The following is a 17429-nucleotide window of genomic DNA, read 5'->3' as shown; positions in this document are numbered from 1 at the left end:
ATATATATATATAACATTGTTACATATATATATATATGTTTTGTTATATATATATATATTGTTATATATATATATATATATAACAATGAGATATTTCATCAGTAACTGTAAAAAAATCAATCATTTGTGTAAAATCTCGAATTTTATAACGGTCTCATTTTGCCCCCGTGTCCCCTACTTATTCGTTTTTAGACATATATAATCGATCTTCAATGTATGAGAAATCTCATTTCAATAGCCCGCGACCTTTGAAACTCATAGTAATCTCCTCTTAATTGGTTTCTTCCATTTTCTGCACTTGATCTAAGATTAGGCGATTTAAGCACAGTTCCTCGAGCATTATTGTGGTATTTCATGTATAGGCGCGGCTATAACGCGGATGTTAGCGCATGTGGTGACCGAAGAGGCATTCCGCGATGGTGTGAGGAAATATCTTGAGAAAAAGTAAAGAAACATACCATTAATAATGAACAGAAATAGAATCAAAGCTCACTGAGTACGTCAATTTCCAGTAAATTTCGTTCAGTGGTAACGGACGACCTATGGGAAAGTCTGCAAGAGAGCTACAATGAGAAACAAATAGTACCTCATTTAAATATTAAAGAAATAATGGATCCATGGTTGGAACAACCGGGATATCCACTGCTGAACGTCACACGAGATTATGATATAGGAGTTATAACTATTATACAAAGCGATGGATCAGATTCAGGATCGAACAATCTCTGGACGATTCCACTTAATTATGCAACAACTTCACGGCCCGATTTTTCATCGACTCGCCCAACTCACTTCATGCGAGATGAGAATTTCATTCTGGATGGAATCGATAGAAATGATTGGATAATTTTGAATATTCAGAAAACGGGTATGAACGATTGATCAATTATCTAATTATATTTGAGGTTTATAAAGGAAACCGATTTTCCGTGCATCAATGTTCCTGTGATCGACCTTTATATTACTCCGTGCAATAGGTCTAGTTTATCGGACGCTGTACTCCCCGCAGCATGTTTCAAACTCAAATTCTGCGTGAAATAATATAAAAAATTATGGACGAATTTCGTTTTCAAGGAATGTGAGTACACTACAAAAACCAGGTATCTGACAGCTATCTGAATTTAAGATGTCAGATGGTAAAAAACGTCTGAGTCTTTAAAAATGTCTGAAAGCCTGACTAATGTCTGAAAATTTCAACTACCATTTCTGTCTGAAAATGATGGTCGACATTATTTGTGTCTGAAAAATTTCAAGTATTGATTTTCAGATATTTTCTGTGTCTGAAATTCAGTTATTTATGAGCCATTCAAACATTTCACTATTAAGATATCTTACCTGATTCAGACAGCGAAGTCGATTCAAACATTAATTTTTAAGATATTTCTCATCTCTGAAAAGTTGACTCATCCACTGTAAAAACTAGGTATTGGACAACCATCTGAATTTGAGAGGGCAGATGGCAAAAAACGTCTGAATCTTTAAAAGTGTCTGAAAATCTAACTGTCTGAAAATTTCAAACACCGCTTTTGTCTGAAACTAACGTCTGTATCTCAATTTCAGACATCTTGGTGTCTGAAATTGAAATATCTCCATTGATTCAGACACATTTTAATGTCTAAAAAGTGTCTACACAGTCGCCCCAAAAGTGTTTGAAATTCAGACATTAGTTTTCGCAGTGTACTCGCCTGCGACTCGGCCTGTAGTTGGTTCCATGGCCGGAATCCAACCACCAACTCAACGTTTCCACTTCCACATAACACGACATTTGGGGGCACCCAGAAATAAAATCTATTTATTGTGAAAATTTGACACTGACGATAATTTCAATATTGAGCTTAGAATTTGGATTTTTCATTTCTGATTTTTCAAGGGTTTTCCTTGATTTTAATTTTTTTGCTAACCTTGAAAAGTTCATTTTCCTATAAGACTCTGTGTTATTTTGGCAGTTATAAATTAATTAATATTAATAATAGTATACTATCCATTGAGCACGAATACTGTGTAGAATTTATTTAAGATACTATTTGAGATTTATTTGAAAACTCATGTGATACAGTCTATAAATAATTTCAATTTCTAGGTTTGTATCATGTCCATTACGACTTGGAGAATTGGAAACGTCTTGCTGTATATTTAAACACGGAAAATTATCACAAAATTCACGAAATTAATCGTATCTTTAACCGCGGCAGGAGAACATGATTATGATTTATTGATGGATATGATTGCATACTTGTACCGAGAAACGAATCCATTGCCGTGGATAGTTATGGAAAAACTCCTGAAAACATTTTCAGAGTGCTCATTGAGGATCTTCACATTTAACACTTTTAAAAGATATGCACTACATTTAATGGATAACATGATAAAGGAAATTGGCTTTAAAGATCGTTCACAAGTCAATGATAACCTAGTACAGCTGGCAAGAATTGGACTTCTGCCATGGGCCTGTGAGCTTGGCCATAAAGAGTGCAAAGCCATAGCTCCGATAAAATTGATGGAAATTCTGAATAGTAAAACGAACAAGTCGTAAGTAATTCGCAACAATATCGAATAATTATCTGAACTATAAGAATAAAACTGATGTGCCGATATCACGTACCCCCGTATACTCTGCACTCTGATTGGTCAAAATAAAAACGGAGGACATAATGACTCGAATTTGAAAATTTGTGTTTTTTTTCCCCTCCGTAGACCGAATTCAATTCGCTCTCCTGAGAATTAGAATTAGATTGTCCACAAAATTGCAATTTTTATTAACAGGTTGCTATTTTCCGATTGGCTGCAATTTTTTCCCTTATAGTAAAATGATCCCTTCTAATTCGAGAAATTTTATTGGATTGAAACGTAACTTTAACCGAAGTGTTCGTGGATCGAGCTAATTGGTGACACTGTTACAGAAAAATTGTAATTTCCTAGATATTTTAGTCCTAATTTTGAGGAGAGTAACGGTCAATTCGATTTAGGAAGGAAAAAAATCATGAAACTCTACTAAAACGTAGCCATGGCTCGGCCTTCCATGCCATGCTAGACGCAATGGCTATGTTTGTTTTAAAAGTCGTGGGCCTTTTTCTATTTCAATTCTATTTGACTTTCTTTAATGCCTAAAGGTGGTTAGGCGGCGTGCTGAGTTGAATTTGGTCTGCGTTGGGCTTTTTTATTGGATCGCTTCGCGTGCCTAAAACGTTCCTTTTCAAGACATTGTGATGAAAAATATCGTTCAATACTCATGGGAAAACACTTTTCCTCACTCGTAACGAAATATACTATTTTGTCACAGCTGCTACGTTTAGCCCCTGTCGAAAAGTGCCTTTTCGTTTACTAGTAAACGAAAAGTCTTTTCGTTTACAAGTTTCGACTTTCGTTTACTAGTAAACGAAAAATGGTACAGTTCGGCACTCGCTTAACGTAACATCAATAACAAAATAGTATATTTCGTAACGAGTGCAAAAAAGTGTTTTTTGCCGAGTGGGAGGTTTATATCACGAGCCGAAGGCGAGTGATATAATCCCACGAGTTAAAAAACATTTTTTCACGAGTTACGAACAATATTTTTCATCACAATGTGGCGGAAATTGGACTTTTAGGCACGCGGAGCGTGCCGAAAAGTTCACTTTTCGTCACAGCGTGATGAAAAATATATTTCGGATACACGTGCGACGGGGTGTTTTAACTCGTGTGATTGGCAGCCCTCGGCTTCGCCAACTTCACACTCGTTACCACCCCGTCGCACGTGTATCGAAATATACTATTACTCCTCCAGTCCAATAATTTTGATCTAAACGAAAATTCTGGAACGGTTGGTAAGTTTTACCTTACCGGTACAGTAATTTTTACTCTACCGGCAAGGTAATTTTTATTTTTATCAGGATAAAATTTCTCCAACGTAGAATAAAATTTGATCATCATATATTAATTTTTAGTACATTTCGGGATAAAAATGAAGAACCGATGACTCATGATACACTTTTATAGAACGGTAGGATAATTTTTATCAAAAATTTCTCTCCGTGTAGTTAAAAAATCTCGCTTGGTTCGGCTAAACCGTTCTATCAGTGTACCTAGATGTTCAGTACCAATTAGCGCCAAATTTTCAGTTAATTGGAGATTCAATATTTTATGTAACTATTTTTTTTTCATTTTTGTTCATTTCTATGAAATAATATAAACTGAAACTTACAGTTTCCACTGATTATTTCCGTAAATTATGAGTTCTCAGTTACGAATTTTTATGCAAATTCAGTGGAACGGCCATACGTAATTAAAAATTTTTGTATATTTTCTTGTGGGTCTCTTCATCTATGATGCTGCGTTCAGCAAGTTCGTGTTATCTGATAATTTACAGAAATGTTCTGCAAAGTTGTTCAACACACGAGATGAATGTACAAACTATGATGAAAAATAGTTTTCAATAGTTCACTATTGAAACGTTGAAATGCTAAATTCCTCAGTATTATTTTTTTCAATCGATTCCTCAGTATTATTCTCGTAAAATTTTTAAGTAATCCTTCCTTCAATTTTTCGGCTTCATCTTGGATCTATGTAAATATAGAAAGACAGGCACGAAACGTATAAAAATTTAGTTTTTACTTTTTATGAACCAGTTTTCATGAAATTAGCATCCCCCACAATTACATGTGAAAACGGCATATTGAAATTATGTGCATGGTCCTTTTTTCCATTTTTTTTCGTCTCCATGTACATCTTGCCTCAGACTCATAGCTGATCACCGCGACTGGATTTATCGTACCGCTCTGACTGACGCAAATGAATCACTCTGGGATCAAGTGATGGAAAGTCATTGGAAACACCCACGTGAGCATAATGTATTCAAATACTTGGGATATTCAAATAATCATACTTTGTTGGAGAAATATTTACCACTAGCGATGGCAAAAAATGCCACTTTACTATCTACTGATCTGTATGATGCATTGATATCCATGGCTATGGGACCAAGGAAAAATTATAATTTCGGTCTCAATTTCTTTATTAATAACGTCGATATGATACGGCAATAGTGAGTATTCGTGACAGAGAGGAAATTGTCATATACAATCAATACAATTTAAACACTTCATAATACAATTTTGATAATTTAGTTTGAAGGAAAGAAATTACAAAGGAATATTTAAGCATCTTTGCCATACATTCTCCAGACAGGTTAAAACTCAGCGTCAGAAACTGAAGGTAAAAATTATCGTAACAGTAAGAATTTTTCCATGTCCATTCTATATCCATTTTTTATTTTCCTATGTCCAATTTAACACGGAGATTTTTTCTGTGGCCATTTTTCTAGGTAACGAATTTTCTTCATAAACTACTAGACGACGGAAAACTTCGCAAAATTGCACCTTTTCTCGAAAGCGCTGAGAAATCCATGATTTGTATGGAGAAATCATCCCAAGTATTTCATGAGATTCTAGCGAAAAATTCGCATTTTATCAATTTTATACGAAATGAAAATTCGAACAATTTATGAGAAAGAAAAATTTGGAGTCCGCATTTATTTAATATTTTAGTACTTAAAATTCAAAAGATTGGAAAATTCAACTTGAAAATGTAAATTTATTAGTTTCGAAGCCAATAATCATAAACCGAAAATCGCTCGTGCTTAAATTTCTCAGAAGTTTGAACATTTGCTTAACAAATAAATGCTTTTCAAAAATTGGCTAGTTTTATAGCTCTTTTTAAATTGTAATTCCCAGGAAAGAAAAGGACCCAGATACATGTACTGACATTCACTACGTATTTGATCGTCAACCATTTTAATCATTCAAGTCTTCAATCCTCAAACTATCCAATCGTTTTACAGCTTCACTCAACAGTTCAGAAATCCGAAACATCTCGATTATTTTTATTATGGTCGTTTATGAGACGTAAAAGACCCAAAACAAAGGTCATTGAAGACTTGAAGCTGGAAAATCGATGCATACTCATCCTTTTACCTGAATTATCCCTCGAGTTTACGCGGATCCTTCGAACACTGCAACAGGTGCCACCCACTTTTTCTACCAATTTCCAATTTGTCCAATCCTATCAATTGTTACGAAAATGAAAAATTCATCCAATCACTAAAGATCCTAATTATCCCCTCCATTCTGGAAGTCAGACGTTGAAATTTATTCACACGTTTCATCAATTCCAATTTAGCTCTCGAGTAAGTAACCAACTAAAATTATTTCAGCAATTATGTACAGTGTCTAGTAAATGTAAAATATATAAGTGCTAACCTGGAATCCAAGTATTTTAGAAAACCTTTTTGAACACCCATTCCGGCATTAATAATCTCTAAACGTTAATTATGTCTTCAAAAATTCATTAGAAACAAAGACAATTCAAACACTTTAACTTCGCCAGTCAACGAATACATTCATTAGTTTTCTAAAGAAATAAAGAAATACAAAACTAGTTGAATACGGATATTTTCAAAAGGTGAACTGAAGGTATTTCTTTGACTTTCAAGAGGCATAAAAATGCATCTACAAAGTGCATACCATTGAATTGATACGGTCGGTTAGAACCGCCGAATTCGACATCCCGTCCAGTTGATTGTGATCTCAATGAAATTTCACTGAATAAAAATTAACAATTCCACGCGCTAAGCTTGAAACGCTGTTAGTGTAAAAAGATCGAACGCCACTAGATCCGAACACTGACTGACGGAGTCAACTCCTATACTCCATAGTGAGAGTTCTTTCGCAAATACGATAATTATGGTCCCACGATTTGACGCTTTAATATACTAATAATAGGCGACACCGCTTTTGCATCAACTCATCTGATTTCTGAGAACGGAAATGGAGAAATAGCATTTCTCACGGTCATGAACGGTAGTTCGGTCACTGATACAACTATTCTGCAGCATCAAATGAGGCTAATGCTAATCCTATGGGAGAAAATGAATAGAATGTTAAACACAGTTCTGAAATCAATTGAATAATAGAGGAATAAAAAACTGGGTAATTTTTTCAATGTATAATATGAAATCAGTAGTGAAGTGGTAAACGGAGATAAGTCGACTTATCTCCCAGTTGAGTTTTTGAGGAATATTTCCGAATCTAAACGAGATAGCGAAATTTTCGCTACAACAACGCTTCGAACTACATTTGTTGTATCACTCAATCGGCTCCATAAAAAAGGTTATAACAAAAATTTTTCCATCTTCTTTAGATTCCGAGATATTGATTGAGAACTGGTCAATAATCAAAATTGACTTATCTCCTTTTGCCACTTCACTACTGAAATGTAAAATACTGAATAAGAATTGTTGTAACCTAAGAAAACCATGTTTTCATATTTCAAAATTTTTCCCAATACGTAACTTGTAACCATGACCGTTCATAAAAAGTCAGGGTTACAATAGCGTTGATTCCGCTACCATTAATAATTCACACAGTAAATTTGAATTTTTCACTGTTATTGCCACTGCGAATGAATAATTGATTTTCTGAAATCGTATCATGAGTCGCGCATTAACGAAGGAAAGATGGTTTCAAATAGGAAGTACATAGTAAGCCAACTAATTATCAAAAATAACTTAATAACCAAAGCCCCCAAAAACTACCAACTTTATCCTCGCAGACCGGAAACGGAAGTCAACTAATTATTCATCTATGATATTGGAGTCGATTGTAGTGAGTATAAAAAGTGAGTACATAATTCGGTATCCGTCGGATTTCATCATACACGATGAGCTTGTTGATATTCACATCAGTCACAGTAGGTCAATGAATGAGTCTTCCAGATTTTAAACTTCAGTCTCTATTCTACTTTCGTAGCTTGAGTACCTTCTGCACAGTGTTCCTGATTATCTGTCAACTCGTCTCAAATATAACATAAAATTTGGGAGCGAGAATGATGGGAATCGAATTTGCCAGTTTGCTAGTGCTTATCACTGCTGCAATATCGCAGTCATCCTCATTGTATACTCCCACAAAATATGAGGATGAATTGATAGCGAAAGTTGTTGGCTACCGGTTACCGAACAATACAGTACCAAGGTTATACACGCTGAATCTGGAACCTCATATTGACGACGAAGAATTCACTTTCGATGGTACCAGCAGCACTGTCTTTGAAGTGCTTGATCCAACATGGAGTGTAACTTTACATGCATCGACATTGATTGAAATCGATAAAACGTACACGACCCTTATCCACAGTGATGGTACAATTGAGAAACCGATTTCTCAAAGGTACAACGAAAATCTTCAATTCTTCAACCTGCGATTCAGTCATTTATTGGAGCTTGGTAATTACACGGTGAAAATGAAATGGAAGGGACACAATTCTGCATCTTTGCGAGGATTCTACCGAGCTGAGGATGTGAATACGTATGGAGATACTCTGTAAGTACTTCAGGATTCACATAATACAGCGAAGTAGTAAAATCCAATGAGATAACTTTCCTTCAACATGTATGAAAACATTTATTAGCTTTGAATTTCTATGAGGACTATGAAAATTCGTTTAAAAATTTAATTCCTTGTTTGCTGAGAATTTTCAGTTTTCACGCCTCATTTCATGATGGATATTCGATAGGAAAATATTCACTTTCCTATTGCTTTATCGTTCGTTCTCTTTAGATATTTTCGATAAAAAATCTTAAGCATAATTTTTTCAAGTTCTTTCCGCCGTATTTTCGTTTCTCATTACAAAATAAAGATGAAATACAAATCTTTTTTCAGAAATTCGAATATAAAAATCCGTAACTTGATTAGTTGCATCGAAAAATCAACGTTCAATTCTGCTCTAACCGATATTTATTGAACATCGTACGAAAAAATTACATAATTTTCAAGAGGATTCTTATTCAAAGCCAATAGAATTTCCCAGAGAATTACTTGAGTTTTTTATTGAATTTTTGCGTACATGACGATCAGTTTTCGATGAATATGCTTAGATCAATAAAGAATGGAAGCAATAATAAGGTGTGATCAACTCATGTTGTGATGTCATTCCATTTTCCACTCAATCATAAATGATCAATTTCAGATACATGGTAGCAACTCATTTCGAACCCCTAGCAGCCCGAGCTGCATTTCCCTGCTGGGATGAGCCAGCACTGAAAGCTGAATTTGAAATATCCTTGAAACATTACAACAATTATACAGCACTATCAAATATGCCTATAAAAGGACAAACGTCAACTGATGATGGGAAGATTTGGACGAGCTTTCAGAGATCTCCAGTCATGTCTACTTACCTGGCAACATTTGTAGTAGCCCCTTACACTAATCTTGCCAATGATCATGGAAATATGACATTCTGGGTTCCGTCAGATAAACTGGCATCTGCTACAGTTGGTTTCGAACTTAGTCCGATGATTGTCAGCGCGTTAGAAAATTATACCGGATTTCTTTATTCTTTACCTAAATTGGACGCTGTTTACGTTCCTCAGTACTCCTCTGCAGCTACTGAACACTGGGGTCTCATCGCCTATTCGTAAGTCTTATCTAACTACCTTTCCGTTATTTGATTACGAAAGGTAATCTCTAAGGATAATCTGGATAATCTCTGGGGTGATGACCAACATTAATGCCTTCCTCATCTTCATACAGGAAGTTTATTTTAGTCGATCCTGATGTTGGCACTCATCAGGAGCTGAAACGTGCCATATTATTAGCAGCCCATGAAATTACTCACCAGTGGCTAGGGAATTTAGTTACCCCTGCATGGTGGGGTGATCTTTGGTTGAGTGAAGCTTTTGCTGTATTCTTGGGAACCAAAATAGTGGATAATGTAATTACCGGTATTATCTTTCTGCATCCTCACTAACCCCTCAGAAGCAGGGTTTATATTATACCATGGCGACCCATGCCTAAATGAATGGTTCTTTTCAAAATTGAATATTTTAGTATCTATGGAATATAGAGCCACCATACGAGATCCATGAGATCGAAGAATAGTGTAGCTTTAGATACACCCAATGAAAATCTTCTGATGTAAATCAAACCCCCCGACTTGACATAAATATAATCCAATTGGTGCGATAATCTGCTTATTTCTAGTGATTTTTGTTGACTTGAATTGAGTATCTCCGAAAAATGGCAAGTCAAGTTGGTGGCTTGGGAAGAGGGGTTGAGTGAACCGATATTGAAGGGGGAATAAATAGATTCTATTTCAGGTAATCCCTCGATTTCACGCTATGGACCTCTTTGCTGTTGAAACAGTTAATGATGTATCATTCACGGCAGAACGATTTTACGCCAAACCACATCCGATTAGATGGGTACCCAATTCTGAGCAGGAAGTTTTTGAGATGTTCTCTCCAGTGACTTATCGGAAAGGTAAATTTTTCAATAGCTGTTAGGTTTAAATGCTTCTACTGGTTAACCAATTTGCGATATATCATGTTCAGGAGCCGCTGTAGTGCGGATGTTGGAGCACATAATAACCGAAGAAGCATTATGTCTTGGCATCCAAAAATACGTAGATAAACAGTAATGAAAAAACATCATTAATCATGAATGAAAGTAATGCAAAGCTTATAGAAAATATAAATTTTCAGCCAATTTGGTTCGGTAGAAACAAACGATCTATGGCGAAGTCTTCAAGAAGGCTACAATGAGATGAAAGTACCACCTCACTTGAATATAAAAGAAATAATGAATCCTTGGGTGGAACAAACAGGATATCCACTGCTGAAGGTCACGCGGGATTACAAAACAGGAATTATTAGTATCACACAATGTGACGCCAACAACCCAGAATCAGGGAATCTTTGGACGATTCCCATAAACTATGCAACAACTTCACGACCGAATTTTTCATCCACTCGACCAATGCACTTTATGCGACGTGCGAATCATAGTCTCGTACTTGATCGAATCGATAGAAATGATGGGATAATTCTGAATATTCAACAGACTGGTATGATGTTTTGCTATAGTAATTATATCTGTTTACTAACAACGATAGTGAGTATATTTCACAAGAGCCTAATCGGTGTTCTTCGCATCAATTTAGATGATCGAATAGTTGTTTTTATCCTTGCAAATTCCCTGGTAGGAGATGAGCAAAGGCCGAATATGGCCTGCAGCAGGTCATCCTCGGCCTACCGTCTGCGTCTTCTCATCTCCTACCAGGGTTGTTCGTTTCTCTAGGAATAAGCGACGTTTTCTTTTATCTAGATGTACAATATTTGAAAACAAATCAGACAAGTCATTTTCGAGGGATGGATATTTTTTCGATCGTATTCACGATAGATAAGGATCTACTCGATATTGCAATATTGAATACCGAACGATGTCAATTAAAGTCAGATCATTTCCGGAAAAGGATAAACAAAAAAGTGTTGTTTTTAATAATCCAATTGTTGCAAATATGTGGACATCCGCATGAAAAGGAACCACTTTGTCGATATGGTGTTATGTATATTCTGATAATATTGATAACCTTCCGCAAATTTTGAGCCCAAAATGATCTCCATGAGGTCAAAAATGACGTCGTTGGAGAGGATGGAAAAAGCAATTTAACATTGGTACAAATTGGAGTTGCTGACACAAAAACGTGAATATCTCGGAAACTAGAATCGACAAAGTGGTCCCTTTTCATGTGGACGTCCACATATATTGAAAATTAGACGCATTTCCAGTGCAATATTCTCGGGTTTGTATTCTGAAATTACGGACGCCAACTGAATATGAAGATCAAACGCTGTGAAACAGCGGTGGAAGATGTACAGTCATTTACTAAAGTTCTGAAACAAAATACATAGGATGCAAGTTCAAATCGTTTCAGAACTTTAGTAAATGATTGTATACATGACGAACGGCTAGAAACTGGTCAAAAAATTGTTATTAATTTCTGTTCACCCTTTAGAGTTTTGACTTCACACGTTTATTCATTCTGAACATTCCCGGAATGGATGGCTATCTAGCTAGATAAATATTGAAGTCGTGTGACACGCAAGTATGGAAAAATTGAATGGAAAAATCTCGCATTTTTGCCGGGAAATCCCATTGAATATCTCTTTAAACTTTATAAGAATTCTAGTTCGGCTAATTTGGAAATTCTATTCATTTGTTACCGATTTCTATTATCAATTTCGCAGTATATACTCGTCTTCTTCAACAGATATTTATTCCTAAAAAAAGTATAGTAAATGTCCCGGTACCTGACTCAGTCCCAATAGCTGAATCGCCGAGTATCCGATTGCCAATTTCTTTCGATAAGTAATTATTTCTTCTCAAAAATAATGATATTCCATTTTTCTAAAGAAGCGTAGGGTTTCAATGATTCTAACGAAATAAATTCCATGCGGTTGGTATTCCCAAAAAAATTTCTATTTAACAATTAAAGTTGATACTCGGTTGAATTGCTCCCTTCGGTCCAATTCCTAGTGTCAACTGCTAAGAGGTGACTCATCAAATGATAATGATTCATTCAGTCATGCAAGTATTGAAAAAATAGTTAAACAATTCATCAAGCAGACACTGACTTAAACTTTCGTAAAAGTAGTAAAAATTTCGAGAGAAACAATTTTTTATGCCAATAAATAGCTATTCAGGTATTGGGCCATCAGGCCGAACCTATGTCCGAGTAGCTGACTTCGTTGTTTCACTATTAAGTTTCGTATTGTTACACGTGTGAGATATTGTCATAAGTGAAACTATCGAAACTCCTTCAGTGCACGTGAATAAAATAATCAGAAATGTTTTTTTTCAAACAAAATTTTTCCTCTAGAGAGAAATTTTAGAGTCTGCACACCTACCGATTGGAATCTGAAGAGTGTTATTTTATTGAGAAAACTTACTGAATGTTTCTTCTATTTGCATAACGTCATGATGATGATCCATATGTCATAATATTCGTACCAATCTATTATTTAATGAACGATATTTATTATTAAGTGTAGATTTCCGTGGCAATAACTTGTGATTCAACTACTGGGACATGGGGATTCAGGTATTAGGACATGGAAGTTTTTTGGATTCAACTACTAGGACATAGCTCTTACATAATAAATTCGTTTAGTTTGATGTTTGTTTAATATTTTTATAGCTAAAAATAATTGTTGTAATCGGTCAAATAAAGTGGGATAATTCTCTAGAATAATTCCTCTATGACCAATATAACCGAATTCATTTTTATACACGTTCTTTTATCGACTCTTTCTTAAAGAGTTAGCTACCGGGACATTCACCTTAATAGATTTTTATTTTTCTACATGAATTATTCCCTTGACATTTTTCCTGCCAAAAACCTTCGGCAGAAATTTACCAAGAATTTTTCGCTCTATCTTGTTTGATTTTCATTACTAAATCCAAAAAAGAAAACTTGAAGCATCGATATCTGTAGAAATCGACAGAAAATGAATAGAAACGCATAGAAAACACCGTTCTAATCATTTCATCTTTATTTTTGATTCGTTGAAATCGACGGTATGTCTGTTATGGCTGGTGGGTATTCAGGAGAGGAACAAATAAAAATTTTGACAGCATTCCACTGGAGTTGCAATAGATAAAGCATAGAGTTCTAATACAAAATCAATAGAGTTCCAGAAGAATTATCGTAGGAAGCCAATTTAATATTGAAAATGTCGGTTCAACTCTTTCATCCATGCAAAAGTAATGAAAATAACTCGTACATTACCGATCTTATCTATATTTTTAGGATTCTATCGTGTTGATTACGACTGGGAAAATTGGAAACGTATCAGTGCATACTTAAACTCGGAAAATTATCACAAAATCCACGTACTGAATCGTGCACAATTGCTCCACGACGTCGTATATTTTTCTGAAAGAGACGAACGCTATTATGAGTTATTGATGGATATGGCTATGTACTTACGTAGAGAAACAAATTTTCTACCTTGGACAGCTATTGAGGAAGTCATATACCAATTAGCATTGCCTTTCATGAATACGGCCACCTTCGACTTCTTCAGACATTTTGTCTTACGTATTATGAACAACATAATAGATGAGATTGGATTCGAAGATCGTGTATTTGACAATGATAACTTGGTTTATTTGGCTAGGGCTCGACTTTTGCCCTTGGCATGTAATTTCGGCCACGAGGGATGCAGAGCCATAGCCCCTATAAAATTGATAGAGATGTTAAATGGCAAAATGAAGAAATCGTAAGTTGTTTAGAGTCTTCTAGAGAACATGATTATAATCGTAACTCGGTATTAAATGTCTAGATTTCGTGCTCAGCATAAAGGATGGATATACTGTTCTGCTCTAGCTGATGCCAATGAAACACTGTGGGATCTGGTGATGAGTGCTCATTGGGCAAATCCTCTTGAACACCATGCATTCGAAGCTCTGGGATGTACGAAGAATCATCGTTTGATTAAAAAATATCTTGCCTTAGCTTTCGCTGAAAATGCTACGCTATTGACTCATGATGTGTATGATGCATTGCACTCAATGATTACGGGGCCTGCACAAAACTACGATTTTGCTCTTGATTATTTCATTGAGAATATTGATGAAATACGTCAATAGTGAGTATTTATAATACACGATTTTTTTATCGTTATTTTATATCGCGTCGACCCGATTGGGGTGTACTGCGATGATGATCAAGACTTTAAATGGTGAGATCTCACCATTCTACCCGACCGGTTTTGGAACTCAGAACATTCCGCATGTGAGGCACTGAACTTACCCACTGCGCCAAGCCACCGGGCTACACAATACGCGATTGATTGTCATATGGTTGAAGTTTTGTAATGTTACTTGGATATTTCAGTCTGAACGTGAGAAATTCGACACAAGAAATTTGGTATCTTTATCAGGAGTTTGCTCGGCTTACCAAAACGCTGAATCAATTTGAAAAGGTAATAATGAAATTCGAAAAAATTTACCTTTTTATTCAAGTTCTTTGTTTGAAGAAGGAAATTTCCCCTCGTGTTATAAATAATTTTTTCAGTTGACAAAATTCCTCAATAAAGAAACTGAAGAAGGAAAGATCAACAACATCAGAGAACTTATCAACAGCGCAAGGGATTCCATGAGGCGTTCGGAAAAAATATCTGCAGTGTTTAGTTCCATTATAAAAAAGAAACCATACCTTGTGAATTTCGTACAAAATTGAGATCCGGAGGAGAATCAATGCACATCACATTATTATCAAGGTCAAGAATTCGACTCCATGAACTCCATGAAAATAATTATTTTAACCCTCGAGTGGTGGCAGCTTGCGTATGATTTAGCGGGGATTCCCCCGCTTAAGGGTAGACGATACAATGCATTAAACACCGAAAGAGTTAAACTCACTGAGTGTATCCAAAATAATATTCAGAATGTGTATCAATCAATTCCATGATCGGTCAACAAGTTCTGTCTCCTAACGGGAAATCGCATGCGAAAGCAATCCTTTATAATTTGTTCGATGTTTTCTTTGTAATTGAAAAATAGAGTTGTTAACTCCCTGAAGATATCTTGTACAAGACGATTTTGTAGCTTTAGACAATGAACTCATCCACTTAGTGTTAGGATCTTATCAAATATGATCCTGTGTCATCTACTCCTCCTATTTGCAAGACACGCCATACAAAACACCATTAGCATAGCAGAAAGAACCACCCTGAATAAAATGACCCGACTAAGATACCCAGATAACTCTCTTCACAACCCGTCAAACGGACTCCTATACGAGCACACGAAAATAAAATCAGTCACCGGCAGACTTAATCGCGATACAATATCCCACAAACACTCTCCTTTAAGAGCTGAAAAAGAGTTAAACAGCATTCTGAGGACTCGGACACCTAAAGAGAGCTCGCGCACGTCAGTGACTAATTGAAAGCCCTCTGGACAACTTATCTATCACGCCATTTCCAATCAGGTCTCACCATCATTTATCATTACACAAAAATGTAGGACAAACAATGTAAATAAGATCTTGTTTGTATTTTATATACTGATTTATATGTATATATACATATATACTTAGGGTTAAACCGCACCCTCAAATTTAATGTCCAAAAACGATTTGTAACTCCCCGGCTGCAGGTCCCCAGGCCTTGCAACTAATCACATTCAAAGTAATTAAAATGAATCAGACTCTCTGTGAAATTTCAGCTCTAATTCGATTATTGCCCGAGAACCATAACAGATTTGCGCTTTTGATATTTCAATCTGCTTTTACATTTAGAAATATGCTTTGTATAAAACAATGTTCAATTTTTTTTTGTAGCGAAGTCACTTTTTTCCCGGTACACGGCATGGCCACCATAAGGTATTTATATTTAAAGAATTGGCCACATGTTCTCACGGTTTCCTACGTTTAGATGCAGCACATCACGCATTCACGTCACCGTACGAGGGACCACATCATGTCATATCGCGACACCAAAAGCATTTTGTCATCTGGATGAATGGTCAAGCAACTGTCGTATCCATTGACCGTCTAAAACCAGTATTTTCAATTGCTGAAGACGAAACAACTAATACCGACGCGTCTAGTACCGATAGCGGTTCTGACGACACCTTATTGCCGTCTTCACAGCAACCGACACCTGGTACGACACCCGCAACATCACCGCAACCAGGAACATCTAGACGCACGTCATCATCTTGGGCTCCATCGAGTGACGCAAGATCATCGTTGGACTCAACCCCATCACCATCGAGAAAATGCGTCAGATTCAGTCAATAATTAAATTCATTTTCTTTAGAGTCACGTATGCCGTTTTCAGTGCCGTTTAACGTACATAGTCTTGTAAATATTGTATATAGTTAACCTTTTCTTTTTCGCCGCAGAAACGGAGTATTGTAGCGAAGCTACTTGTATATTTATTTCAAACCATTTCAATGTGTTGTTTTCGAGCTCGGCTTAGCAACCGAATTTCGTACCGTGACACGTGTCGCCGATATATGGCTGTCCTTGTCGCAAGACATCCTCGCGACGATTCGTAATAATTCGGACATCCTCGATCGAAAGATCTAATATCGTTGTCGCGGGAGCACACTCTCGTTCCTGCTCTCATGGTGTATGCCAAAGTTACTTTCACTGTGAATAAATTCAATTTGATATATACGTTTATTCCGAGTGTTTTACGTTACAAAACCCTTCTATCCTTCACCGAATCCCACCTTTTTTCTCAATAAAATTCTCAACTTGAAAAAAAAACGATTTTTTATTTTCTTCTGTTTCAAAACGGGGTTTATAGAATAGAATCAATCATTTTATAACGTTCCTCAAACTTTTTGCATTGTTTAACTTCCAGACCTGTAGGGACGAAGTTATTGTAATGAGCCCAAAAATCAAATATGAGTATTTCATCATCTCTCCGCGGTTTTATGACCCCTGGAACATTAACTGAATTAATCATTTTTCGTTGTATAATGAGAAATAATAATTTTTTACGAAAAAAAACGAAGCCAGTGGCTTTTAACGGTTTAGGATATGGTGAATAAATCATATTTACTTTCCACCATTTGCTAATATTTAATTGAATATTCACT

The 17429-nt window shown here is 35.9% G+C and overlaps 2 protein-coding genes across 2 annotated transcripts in view; both read left to right on the top strand.

Annotated features, from left to right (window-relative positions):
• The window catches only part of LOC107048745 (thyrotropin-releasing hormone-degrading ectoenzyme), an 11536-nt gene extending 5306 nt beyond the window's left edge, over positions 1–6230 (top strand). Inside the window, exons 5-10 of the mRNA XM_015272101.1 lie at positions 363–444; positions 513–868; positions 2193–2529; positions 4715–5020; positions 5103–5190; positions 5300–6230. Coding sequence (XP_015127587.1) covers positions 363–444; positions 513–868; positions 2193–2529; positions 4715–5020; positions 5103–5190; positions 5300–5482 — 1352 coding nt within the window. The 3' untranslated portion in view covers positions 5483–6230. The remainder of the gene's footprint in view (positions 1–362; positions 445–512; positions 869–2192; positions 2530–4714; positions 5021–5102; positions 5191–5299) is intronic.
• Positions 6231–7732: 1502 nt separating this feature from the next.
• On the top strand, positions 7733–16037 carry LOC107048776 (membrane alanyl aminopeptidase). The gene is made up of 10 exons (XM_015272138.1): positions 7733–8351; positions 8998–9447; positions 9564–9744; positions 10130–10292; positions 10364–10445; positions 10514–10875; positions 13621–14092; positions 14156–14461; positions 14710–14797; positions 14890–16037. Exons 1-10 carry the CDS (start codon positions 7858–7860, stop codon positions 15052–15054), a joined length of 2763 nt encoding a protein of 920 aa, XP_015127624.1. The 5' UTR covers positions 7733–7857; the 3' UTR covers positions 15055–16037.
• Positions 16038–17429: the final 1392 nt, after the last annotated feature.

This window comes from Diachasma alloeum, unplaced genomic scaffold (assembly GCF_001412515.2).
Source record: "Diachasma alloeum isolate Michigan unplaced genomic scaffold, Dall2.0 Dall_scaffold_00197, whole genome shotgun sequence".
In the NCBI taxonomy this organism is placed as follows: domain Eukaryota; kingdom Metazoa; phylum Arthropoda; class Insecta; order Hymenoptera; family Braconidae; genus Diachasma; species Diachasma alloeum.
The sequence above is the reverse complement of the archived record's forward strand: the minus strand, read 5'-3'. Positions and strand labels throughout refer to the sequence as shown.